The 13,877-nt window shown below is 33.7% G+C and overlaps 1 protein-coding gene across 1 annotated transcript in view; it reads right to left on the reverse strand.

Moving 5' to 3' along the window:
* The window catches only part of LOC126857825 (uncharacterized), a 95,258-nt gene that overhangs the window by 18,623 nt on the left and 62,758 nt on the right, over positions 1-13,877 (reverse strand). Inside the window, exons 2-3 of the mRNA XM_050607611.1 lie at positions 13,454-13,499; positions 13,206-13,373 (exon numbers count right to left, since the gene is read on the reverse strand). Of these exons, the coding sequence (XP_050463568.1) occupies positions 13,206-13,373; positions 13,454-13,499 (214 nt within the window). The remainder of the gene's footprint in view (positions 1-13,205; positions 13,374-13,453; positions 13,500-13,877) is intronic.

Here is a 13,877-nt window from a genome sequence, read left to right on the forward strand (position 1 = left end):
GCTAATCGATAATCGTTGTTGCAATTTTACGGAAGGAAGGAATCGTGGAGTCAGCAGGACGTAACAGTTTAGTACGATTAGGATTTCTTTGATTCGCAAAGTATAGCACATATGTGCAATTTGAAACAAAATTTCTTATAAACTCTAAGTCACATAAATACACTAATACCAAAACAAAGTATGTAGAAACAAGCTGAACTCCTAAAGTGCTCAAAATTGTTTGTGTTGTACAATATTTTATATTATGTATTTTTATTATATTAAATAATTACATTGTTAAGTCCAGATTCGAGAAAGAGTGAATCTGTGGGAGAGCGCAATAATTATCTTTTATTGTTCCTAATTATTATTTTTATTAGGTTAAAGACCTCATGGAATTTGCAATTGCATCGAACGAACTTGCAAAAGCAGGTAAACGACCGGATCACTATTACGCTGGTTATTCGGACATTCCTTTTCGATAAAAGAATTTAATCTCTTTTACGCATGATGAGATAAATTTTTTCGGGTAAAAAATTAGTGGGATTAATAAAGAGTTATTTTAATTAATTAAAAATATATAATTTTATTCATATTAAAATAAATGAATTTACAAATATATAATTAAGACAAATAAAATATGACATTGATAGCGGAGTGATGGATGTGTGAGTTTGTGTGTGTGTTTAAATGTATTTATTTTTTCGCGGATATTATATTAGTACGGAGGATATCAGAGTAATGAGAAAAAGATTCTATTGTTAATTTAATTAAATCTCTGATTGATTATTACAATAAAAATATGATTAATTAAATAATAACTAAAAAAAACATATAAATGTGAAGGCAATTAAAGGATTATTCGGAGAATAATATTCGGAGAAATAATTAGGATGAAAATAGAGAGATGAACAAGGAATATTAAGCTTATGATTGTGTGTGTATATTGTTTCTAAGTTGAGATTCTTATTACCAGTAGTAATAACTTAGTCTCAACTTAGGAGAATAACTTACAAGAATTATTAGTTTGGTAAAAATTTAAGGCAGCTTGAGCTTGAGTCTTTCGATTCCTGCGATAGAAAGCGATGGATCGCAAATATACTTTGTCCGATCTTATTTTCATTACAATCTGTGATAATGCACTAATGTTATTTAATCACGGGAAGCTACACTAAATAAAATTAATTAATTATGACTTACTTTTTTTTATATAGTGGTGATTTAAAGATAAAATTCTGGCAAACAATACGTTAGTTTATAGCTCAATCGCTCAATCGTGGTTGCTGATAGGGAGAGTTGGCATTGCTCGAGAGACGCTGCGATTGAGGACACTACTGATACAAATAACTGACTTGCGAACCTTTGTTCTCAAGTAAAGTTATTCAAAATCAAACTGCAGGACACGGTAGTGCTAAAAATAATAGTGTTATAAGATTTTTATCGCAGGAAGTCTTATAAATAAAATTATTTTATTTATTTTATGAATAAAATTGAATAATTATGACTTACTTTTTATAAAGACAGTGATGGTCTCAAATCTAAGTAATGTCTAATTAAAAATAAAAACTTTAATTAATTTATTTTTAACTTAATATAAAAAAGTTAATAAAAAAATTAATTATCTGATTCCTGTGTTCTTCTTCGTTTTCTGTTAATTCGTCTTCTCTAAATTTACGCATTTTTGGAAAAGATATCTTTTGTCTCGTATCGTCTGTCGCTCGAGTATTTAATTGAATAATTGTTAGTATAAAAACGATAGTTTAATGATATATCATCCCATAGGGAAAAAAAGCACTTTTTTGACAAAAGTTGCTGGATAGTGTAATTTTCAATACTTCTATTTTTTTAATTTATTTAAAAAAAAGAAGTTATGAATTGTTTTACAACTCTATTGTGCGAGCTTTTTAATTAGAGCTTTTTATATTAGCTTTTTAATTAGAGCTTTAATTTAAAATGGCAGACTCAAAATTATCAGAAATATAGAAATTATAATATATTAAATATTTTTGCACCAGACTGAATAAGTATATATGGGTTTTAGAGATCTTTAATAATCTATTACATATCTATTACATACAAAATTGTCATTTTTTACCATTGAAGAGGATCTAAAATGTTTTATGATTTTTTGATATTTTTACAATATTAAATTCGCATTCAAATCGCGTTTCTATTTATGCATTGCTCGGTTATCTGTAAATTTCCAAATTTAACATGAAATTTACATATCAAATCATAATATAAAAAATAAATTAAATTTTATTTTATTTTAATATTTAATTTATTTTGTTAATATTTCGTGATATCAAACGTGTGAATTTATTGTTTATTTTTTTTTGCTCCATCTGTTTTGCATTATTTTGTTTTTTATTTCTTTTATGGTTTTCTATTTTCTTGTTTTATTTATTTTTTTTTTAATTTTTTGGTATTTTTATGTTTTTTAAAATTTATAACACATTTTTAATTTTTTGTTATAATTAATATGTAGTCTTTAATCTCTCAACAGATCCTTAGCTCCATCAGTAATATTGGACATATATTACATATATTTTTAGAGGGCAGATAGTGATGTGTGTGTGTGTGTGTGTAGATAGGTAAAAATAGGTAGAGAGTAAGTTAAGTTAGAGATAAGATAGTTGTTAAGTTAGAGTTAAGTTAGATGTAAAATTGTAATTGTAAGAGATTGTAACCCCAAGGGGAATCAATAAAGCAAATCTAATCTAATCTAATATTATATATATTTTTTATGAAGTTATTTACAAAAAATAAACAAATTATGTCACGTATGACATCTTTGCGATAAAAGAACTTAAGTGTTACGTTATTAACAAAGCACTTAAAATCAAATAACAAAATTCAATTTTTTTTTTTACATTTATGATTTGATATATGAATTTCATGTTAAATTTAGAAATTTACAAATAATCGAATAATATGTAAGTAAAAACGCGATATGAATGCGTTGATATTGTAAAGATATCAAAAAAATCTGATGTAAAGATATCAATAAAATATTTTGGATCGTTTTAGATACTCTTTAATAGCAAAATATTAACAATTTTTAACAATTTTGACTACAGATATGTTATTAAAAATCCTTAAAACCCGTATATATTTAATCTGGTGCAAAAATATTTAATATCTTATAGATTCCATATTTCTGACAACCATTTTGAATTAAAGCTTTAATTAAAAAAAGTCGCACGATGGAATTGTAGAACAATTTATAACAAATAAATTTAAAAAGAAATATTAAAGTCGGTTAAAAATTATATTACACAATTTTAATCCAAAAAGAGTATTTTTTTTCTATTGTGCGTCCGTCGGATTGCAAACTCTATATCTCAACGAAGTACGCCTCACGGCGGTTTTTCGTCCGACAATATGCTACGAGCTGGAACTTATTCAAGTTTCCAAAAGTTCCCCAAAAAATTCATTTAATGAATTTGATACTGGACCGGTTTACATTTATCAACCAATTAGCACTATTTTGTGGAATATTACGAACTGACCCTTAAATAATCCAGCCGAATATTGTGAGTTGAACAGTGAGGCTATGGGTGATTCACGATTAATCCAGCACGTTAGATAATCCCGTAATAGTCTGCTTTTATAAGCAAATCTATTCTTTTTCGATTAGCAGATTGCGAATCCGCTAAGGTCAGAGTGATCAAATAGGCATTGCTTGGGCGCATAAATAATGATTCTCGGTAAAATGTTTTGAAGGACTGAACCTTCTAGAGAAGTATATAATATAACTATAATTATTATTATTTTCCTGAATCCGGAGATATCAATAAATACCAATTTCCGATTCACTCTAAAAAGTACGACGGATTCGGTCACGAATGATGCTTGTGATCCTTCATGCCCGAACACGTACAGAGCGATCTGATCTGCTCTTGATTAAAATGGAACCAATTGGAAGTAACGTATTATTATTAACTATTGTATTTGAGAAATTATTATTTAAATTGATTTTTTCATTTGACCGGTCGTGCTTTGTGTTGGTTAAATCTGTCGAGCTACCAACGGTAGCTGATCAACACCGCTTGACAATTGGAGAGTTTTATTCTCCGTCGCAATCTTTTCTCGATATATTAGCACATGGTGTTTTAATTTGCAAGGAGTACAGACATTCTTACTTTTACATCATGATAAATATTCTTGCCGTAGACAATTGAAGCAACATTTATAATATTTTAATAACTCAACACCCTGGATTGATTAAGAAAAGCCTTACAGTGATTCAATGGGTGATCTTCCTCGCATGCTAAACACTTTCCGATGTTTGAAGAAACTTGAAGCGTCTTCACGTTACCGGATTTATTTAATTTTTTTATCTCTGGGTTTATTAATTGCATGGCCACTGCCATGTATATGGCTTTCAGCGCTCAAATTCTCGAAGTGAGGAAAGCATCAAGTTTCTCGAAATTCGAAATCTCAGTATCGTCTTCGAGTGAGAGCTCCCAGTTCCAATAGATATTTTTATTTTAAATTTTGAAATCATAATATATACCATTAAATCTTCCCATCATTGATTAATGGGTCTCTTTAAATTCAATAAAATCGACAAAAAATATAAATATCATTGGTCTTTTTCTCAAATTTTTTAAATTACTCACGGACTGAGACTTCACATAGGAAGTATCTGTAACTATTGTAAATAAGCATTCACTATAGCACATGTGCTACCATAACGTTTTCTTAATAATTCTCACGCGGTATTTAATTAGAATTGCTTACTTAAATATTAGTCAGAATTAGACTTGTATTTCTTGTCAGATTCGCCTTTATGCAACTTCTTCACGTTAGATATAATAGAATCGTTTTTAGTCGAGATCAATGAATCAAATATATCTCGGAAACTTTATGTCTCCCAAAAATTTAAGAATATCACCAATTGAACTATTGAATGTTTTGATTCATGCAATAAGATAGACTCATCAAGACTCGATTGTGCTATCATTGCTCGGTTGCAAACGCTCAAGGCTTTCCGACAAGAAATCTATAATTTCTTCCATATAATCGTTAATTAACACGTATCCGTTGTGAAGTACTCGTGTTGTCATCTAGTCTCCTCGTCCACGATGCGCAGCTTTGCATGGTAGGCCTGGCTAGCTCCCCAATATGTTTCAAGGTTGTTGATCTCGCTTCAGAATAACTGTCCTCCTTAATTTCGCGAGCTTGTTGAAGTTCGTCAGAATCCTGAGAAATGTCAGCGCTGCCAACCACTCCTTAAAAGATTCCATGGCGAATCTCGTATGATCCGTCTGTACTGTACGTACAGGTTCTTTATAAATTTCGCGTTCACTCACAATTGTCACATTATCTGCCTGACTGCTTTTTATTGTTTTTTTATGTTTATTGTTGGGAGTGCATTTACACTAACACCAATCACAATTATCAAAGTTAACTAAGTTTATCTTTCACTGCACCGAGCTTTAAACAACACCGATTATAATTAAAGTCAAGTGTGATAGCAGTTTCCGGGTGTGTGAGAGAGAAAGCTTCTTTTTAGAAGAAGATAGCATCCGCGTTAATCCGCGTGAACCGTACGTGCACGAAATCGGCGCAATCAGCTGGGGGAACGTCGACACCTTCGCGCACGAGCTTATTATCGTCGTGACCGCCGAAGCCTGAGCTTATCGGGGTAGAAAGAGGTAGAGTCTTGTTCCGTGTGCGAGCGAGTGAGACAGATCTTTTAATGAGAAAGATATGATGAGTCTGACTTGTTAAATAGAGAGAGAGAGGGAGAGGGAGAGCAAAAGCACTTGTCATTTCGCGAATTATAAATCACATTATTATAAATCAAAAGTCACTATCCGTTCACTTCGGTAGCGAATTGTCCGAAACAATGTACACTTGTTCGAAACAATGTACACTTGTTCGCATCCAAATGGATATTATCGTTCCTTAATCGATTGCTCGCCCCATAAATCTGGCTTGAAGGACCAATTCTTAACAGTCTTCGCGATATCGCCGATTACACTAAATCGCGTGATTAAAAGTTAATTGTCATGCGATTTTGATACACTCTGCTCTCTGTCGTCAGACTGACTGGAATTCGGCGATCTCGGTCACCCTACCTTCGACCCTCACATGGATTTGTCGCGATTTCAAGTATTAGAACCAATTATGATAAAGAATCGATACGCTTGCCCAAATAAGGGCATCGAAATTATTTGTTGTCGGTCTAACACACGCGAAGTTTTCGCCTGTAAGTGAGATATCGAAGGAGCAAAGTCACCAAAACACTCAAAACATTAAAAGAACGGCTTTCTAGAATATTCTATCTCAGATATTCTATTTCCGTAGTTTAACTATTAATTATTAAGTCAATACAGATAACAATAATATAATGAGTTCTGTGAACTGATAATTTACATTAAATTTTAGTTTGATCATAAATTTGTCGTTTATGAAAAAAAAAAAGAAAAAGAATAATTTGGCAAATTTTGTATATAATCAGATCAAATTTGATTGTTTATACTAATAACATAGATCAACAACAAAAATATTTGTCAAGTAATTTTAATCAGAGTAGGTGTTTCTTATAGATTTTCGATCGTAAAAAACAATGCTGCAAATTGCTCCATTACGTCAAGATTTTATGATATTTTAAATTTTAAAATAAAAAGTCATTGATTTCTCATCTTAAAATTCAAATAACTTTAAAACCTTTTGTCGACCTGTGAAAAAATTTTTGACAAATAATTTTAATTTCTGAGTAAGTGTTCCTTATAGATTTTCGATCACAAAAAACAATGCCGCTGTCTAAATTGCTCTATCACGTCAGGTTTTAAAATAATTTGGAATTTTAATATGAGAAATCAATGATTTTTCATTTCAAAATTCAAAATCATTTAAAAATTTGACGTGATAAAGTAATTTGGTTTGCGACATTACTTTTTTTGTGACCGAAAATCTGTAAACAGCATCTACACTAATTAAAGATACTCGAGGAAAATCTTTTCTTGTCGGCCTGTGTAATCGACACCCGCGCTAAATTCCCGACGCTACTAACAATATTCATACGGGAGTTCGGAAAATGGACATGAGGGAATCCGTTAACGAGTCGCAGGTAGTGATTTGCTGGTTCAAAGCCGTTAGTCCGCACATTGCGAATTGCCGCAAAATATTCTCTCATACATAACCGATCCAGCTATGCAAAACCATCCCGTGGAGCGGGAGCCCTGACCTCTGCTATGTTAACGATCCGATTTAACCCCCCAACCCGTGCGGATCGCTACCGCTCGAACGGTGAGAAAGGGCGAGAAACGGCATCGGGGGTCGAGACCGCGACGAAGAGAAGAAATACGCGGAAGAGGGAGGAGGTGGACGGTGGAGAATCCGTGGAGGCGGAAAGATGCGCGAAGAAACCGATGGACGAGGAAGTCCAGACGGCACGAGTAACGCGTGACTAACGCTTTACGAGCTCGTTTCTCGGCAAGCGTGGGTACCTCGAGGTCGTTCATTCGCGTACGGGTGCCGAGCGCAAGAAGAGCAGCAAGAAGAGCGAATAGAACGACTGAAACAGCGTGAACGGGGAGGAGAAGACAGGGATAAGGGAAGGATTACGCTTCGAGCCGCTTGTCAGCGAGGACGTTACGAGCCCGGCGGGCAGGCACCTTACTCGAATGAATTGGCCGTGAAGGAAAGACATTGACGAGCACGTGGTTAGTGATAGAAACGCGAAATGCGTATAAAAAGTCGCGAATACTCCATATGCTGTGGTGAGAAAACCTCCGCTTCCTTCCGACCGCCTCCTCCTTTCCCTTCCATATTTTTTCTCTCCTCTCCCCCTCGTTCTCTTTGCTCTTTCCGTGAACTTGACATCTGACGCGATAGATTGCAGCGCATCGGCAGGGAAATTATTCTCTTTCTATTCTACTTTTATGAAATTTATAAAAGTCCATGTTTCGATATAAACATCGATGCAATCGCGTACATTGACTTTAGGGATAAAAAAAAAGAATACCGCTTCATAATTAGGGGATTATTCTTTTGACAAGAAATTCCCACACAATGGGCCGAAACCGGTCAAAAGCTGAACAAGATTTCGATAAATAAGAAAATGCATTTTCACAGAGTTTTTAAGGAATTCAAATTTGACCTCAAAATTATCCGTTAGATTTTTGCTCTCGGCGCTACTCAGGCTCAACGACGTGCACGTGGTGGGGACCTGATCCCTGTGTGTGTATATGGTTTTAGATTTTTTGTTTTTTAATAATAGAGAAATCCTTTATTTGTTGAAAAAAAGAAAAAATTTTATTTGCCGAGGCGACCGTTCTGTATGAGTTGCTGGGACCGCTTCCTTAAATATCACGCTACTTTTGAAAACGCATGTAGATGCACACAAATGAGGCGTAATTTTAAAGTTTTGATATTAATTAACAAAATGTATGTCGTCGCTAAATTGAATAATGTTGAATGATAAAAATATATTACAAGAAAAATGATAAACTTCCTTTTTCCTACGTTTTATGTTAAGAAACTAAAGTTTCTTTCACAATATTATTGCATAAGCTATAATTTCTTCTATTAAAAATACACAATTATATTGAAAATATTGTTGAATGTAAATCGCAAACCATATAATTATAAAATACACACATATATATGGTTTCAAATTAAACGCTCAAAATTCGGCAGCGTGTAGGAGATCGATAAACTAAGACAAAAAGTCCTTTAGAGATTTGCTCGTTTTTGTTTCGTTTGGAAAAAAAAGGCAAAAAAAAATTTTTACTAAAAAAACTTAAAACAATATTAAAATTATTAGGTTTATCGAAAAGTATCATGAAATAAAAATTGTAAGGCATAGAATTAACAAAAGGGAGTAAGTTAAAATTCTCTTGAGGTAAAATGGAATAAAAATAAAATTTCGCGTTGTCGCGTATTTATTTACAATCTTTTAATTTCAGGAGTATTTTAATTCACTCTCTTTTCTTTTAATTTCATGCTTTGTGACTTTTATTTTCAGATACTAGGAGATACTTTTGGATAAGCCTCATAATTTCAATTATTTTAAGATTCCTAGTAAAAATTTTTTGATTTTTTTTTTTGCAAACTTTTTTCAAAACAAAGCGAAAACAAGCAAATCTCCAGATCTCCAAAAACTTTCTTTCTTATTGTTAGTTTATCAGTCACGCTTCCGAAGTTTTGACATTTGAATTGGGGATACCCTGCATATTCTGTATGAGAATTACACAATTTTAGTTGTAATCTACATTGATAATACTGGATGAGACACAGAGAGGAATACCTTAAGAAGTAAGGTGAACAAAAATAGATTGCAAAAAAAATTTGAAAATAAGTGCAAAAATAGATATTTGTCTGAGAGTTAGACCGAGAAAAGACCGGTGATCTTTGAATCTCTTGTAGTCAATCTCATTGGAATGCATTACGAAGGAGAGACTTAATGCAAACGATAAGTGCTGATTACCTTCGACTCTTGCCATGCTTAACCATAATAGCTTCGGTACGTTAACTGTACTAGGTAGGAAATGCGATAAACACGAAATGCCCCTTTGCATCGAATGGTTCTCATCAGATCTCTTTGCACGACATCTTCCGTTTTGCGGATTCCTTTTTCAAGAATTTATCGGTATCATTTCAATAAATCTATTTCCGAGATAAATCTGTCGAAAATTATCAGAGTTGTTAGAAGCAATTCAAGGAAAGTTAGTATTAGTACGCATCCGGCGGTAAATGCAATTTGATGTAGAATCCTATACGTAATAAGAACAATTCCTTTAATCATCATCAGTATCTGCGATATTAGCTCGTTTCTTCAAGGAAGAAATATACACTAAGTAACCGTTTAGGCTTTCACGTTTTCTTGCGCTCTGCAAGATGATGCCGACAGACGAGATTTCTTTCAGAGTGAATGTTCGTTTCTTCCGAGGACTTCGTTTGATCAAGTCACACCGAGATATGCACATTCACGCTATGATTAACGGTTGCGCGGTTAGAGTGTCGAAAGTCATTAGTCGATGTAAGATCGCTCGAATGGCTTAGATAACTCGAACGGCTTATCTCATTTCTAGAGTACGAGATTATGATTGTGCAAGATTGCTAAAATTCTCTCTCGACCGAATAATATGGATCGAATTTTATACGAAAGATGAAGTGGAAAAGAAAATTTGATGAATTATATAAAATTAATATGCTACACAGATATTAGTTTACGTTAATTTTACAATGAAAAGCGACATTATATTACATATACAAATCCAGAAATTTTATTTTTTATTTTTGTTTTTTATTTTAATCTTTATTATTTTTTTCTTTATAAAATATAAAATAAAAAATATGGTAAATCTTCTATATAGAGGCGACCTTATAACATTTTTTGAAATTTACATATTTTATGTATTTTGAGGTGTAGAAAACGAATTCATTGAAAAAAATTGTTGCTTTTATTTCCCTTTTTTTATATTAGTGAAATAGAATGTAGAGATATTATCTCTCTTTTGTTGTAATGTGTTTGAATATTTATTTTAAATGGTAATTATACAGAAAGAGGGCAACTTCATGTATGACCTTGACCTTGATATATGTTGTCAAGGTCATATATCGTCCTAACTGATTAAAAAAAAAAATGATAATTACGATACGTTCAAAAGTTATGAGGCATTAATATAAGCAGAAGCAGAAGCATAAATTTTAGTTTTAAATTAAAAATAGGTTTAGGTTAGGTTATATCTTCCGGAAATGGAACTCTCCGAGGGGCAAAACTCACTGTGTCCACGCATATACTTTACAATGCAAAGCAAGGTCCATCCCAAAATGTTATGTGGATAAGAAAGTATATGCACTGGACGCAGTGCATTCCTCTTCCTACTTAAGGTTCCACTTCTGAAAGATGTGACCTAACCTATTTCTGATTAAAAATTAAAATTTGTGAACGTCACTTTTTTCAAGATCAGAATCATTCAGTACAAAAATACACAGTAAATAACATCATAATAAGAAAGATCATTTTTTTATATGCCAATCATATAATATACTCAGTGTCAATATTGCACACATAAAATTACTATGTTTAGTCAAGAATACATAAAAAAATGGAGCAAGAACGACATTTTTTTTCAATGAATTCGTTTTCTACATCTCAAAATACATAAAATATGTGAGTTTCAAAAAATTTCATAAGCTCGCTCCTATTGAAGATTTATCAAAAATATATTCAAGATGATTAATATAAAATATCCGTTACATTTGCATAAAATCATTACTCGCGGCCATCGGCTTAATAATTTTTGCAAAAACAGCGAAACTTATCTTTGCTTCGACGAGGCGATTCAGAATTGATAAGTTTGTCCCAAACAGTGCGCACTTCCCGATCGACCTTCGCTTTCTCAATCGGAATGAGCGGAAACGGCAACACGGATAAAACTTATCTTGTCTCCGGTTTCGCAGCGGAACGCTCGTGAGCTGAGTAAACCGCTTCTGTGGAGTTCTCGCGCGGATAATGGGGCCTTTCCCCGCGGAAAGAATCACGCGGCGCAAGAAGCGATCCATCCTCTCGCAATTTGCGATATAACGAAGGTCGCGCACGGACGTGGCCGCGCGATACCCTTTCTCTCTATTCTATCGGAAACTGGTTCACATTTTTTCGCGATCGGAATCGATTCCGCTCGTGAAACTAGTTTAAAGGCGGAGATCATCGATAAACGGCGATTAATCAAGGAAGCCTTTATATCCTCCGCTATCCTCGTACCGACACAACCTTCTGCCCTTCATTTAAAAAGAGCTATTTTGCCACGAGGGAAGATTATGAAAGAGGATAGGGCGAGTGCGCTCAATAATTGATTATCGTTACAAACAGATGTTTTTTTCATTTCGTTGATATACGAAGAGAAGTGTCGCGCGAAGAAAGCAAGACGATCATATCTCGTAGATATCCGGTAGACCGGTAGGATTTTTCTGGTCAATCGAGGACGCGCCGACGATCGAGGCGTCGTCTTTACTGCGGTTAACTGTCGGCCTTCTCTCTCTCTCTCTCTCTCTCTCTGTCTCTCTTTATTAATTTTTTCTTTATCCTCTTGAATATCATAGCGGATGCAGAACACCTGCATCTAGATTCTTTCTCCGGCCTTACGGCCTTGTGCGCGAGCACTCGCTAACGAGGAATCACGCAAAACTAAACAGATGTGCGAGTATCATTCCGCATTTCATGCTTCCTTTTTTTTCCATTCTGCTAGTTCACTCTTGGCTTTTTTTAATCCTCTTTCGAGGAAACCGTTTGCCAATTAACTATAACTGGACAGATTGTACGACAGGTGCGCATATGTCTTTCCCCTTCTTCCACTTCCCTATTTATTTTCGCAAATATTTATTGGCAGAAATCTGTTGGGTCCGCAGAGGATCCTTGAGAATTTTTATTGGAATGTTTCTAGCTTTCGCTTTCAGTAATTTAATAATAATGTGCGTTAAAAGTATAAGTGTGATGTTGATTGTATTATTTTATTATTACATTATTTTTGTCTTGATGTAAATTTCGCGATATAAATAATTTTTAAAGAAATTATGTGAAGTAAAATCCTACAGTATACCTAACATTGATTGCAATATATAATATTCTATTATTGGAGCAAACACAATTTTTTTTTATGATATACAGGGTGTCTCAGACTGCACCATCTAATAACAGATTCTTGAGATCATTTGGAAACGATTTTTTCTCAGCGAAAATATCGAGAGTATTATTTTTTTAAATTATTATTTTTTACAAGTTTCCAATTTTTTCCATCATATATCTTTGTAATTAAGCCTTAAATTATAATTCTCTCTCTCTCTATTAAAGTAAATTTTATCTGAAAGTAACTAAAAAAATGTAGTTTTAATTTTTTATAAAGTTTAGTTTGCAAAAAGCCTTTTTTTAATCGCTTATAAATAATTATTAATGCCTCGATATTTTTGTTGAGGAAAAATGATCTCATCTGAATCTGCTGTTAGCAGGTGGTGTGGTAGGTCTGGGATACCCTGATTATATGCATCTTATTTTTCTTAATCAAATCATGGACGAGAGACAGAGAAGAAGAGAGAGAGAGAGAGAGAGAGAGAGAGAGAGAGAGAGAGAGAGAGAGAGAGAGAGAGAAAATAAGGATAACGGAACAAAGAAATAACTGATGGGCGAGAAACTTTTTGCGCAATGTCTATACTATGAATTTCAATAAGTAAATGCGCAAGGCGAAAGAAATTGGCAATGCGTGACTTACAGTATCGTGGTCGCTGGCCTCGTGAGTTAACGCTTCTCTGGTTTCGTTATGAGGGGAATCATCCTCATCGGGTCCCGATCCGCTACTCGCCCAATAATCCTCGGTCGCGTCATCGATAATAGAATCTTCGGAGTTCCCATCCACCTCCGCGTGTTCATGATGGGTCGCCTTTGAAATTTTGAATAATGGCAAAATAAAATTTTTGCCCTTCCGTGTATTATCATGCGATTGTGAAGTAAGATACTCACCTGACACCTCGGCGTGATCACCGTCAGCATCCAAATGGCGATATATCTGCAACAATATATAAACTGAATTATAAAATTATATAGAAAAGATTGCTTTAAAAATATGGAAAGCGAAACAACGATATTTCCAAATTTCTCGTGTTGCAAAATGTTTGGAAAAAAATACGTTTAATAAATTCGCTTTTACGTTTTAAATTTGCACATTATCTTGATTATATAAGATATTACTCAAGGAATATAATTTAAAAATTATATAAGCTTGAAAGCTACTGGTGTGGCGATCAAGGACGGTCGTGAAGGCCGTTGGAAGGAGAAAAGTGCTTCGTTAAGACAGTAACAGAAATCTCGCGAAGTGACGAACGAGCGAGACAAGCTCAAGGAAGGAACGTGACTGGAAACGTGATTAGGAAGGAAAGAAAAAGGG

Source organism: Cataglyphis hispanica, chromosome 23 (assembly GCF_021464435.1).
Source record: "Cataglyphis hispanica isolate Lineage 1 chromosome 23, ULB_Chis1_1.0, whole genome shotgun sequence".
NCBI classification, from domain to species: domain Eukaryota; kingdom Metazoa; phylum Arthropoda; class Insecta; order Hymenoptera; family Formicidae; genus Cataglyphis; species Cataglyphis hispanica.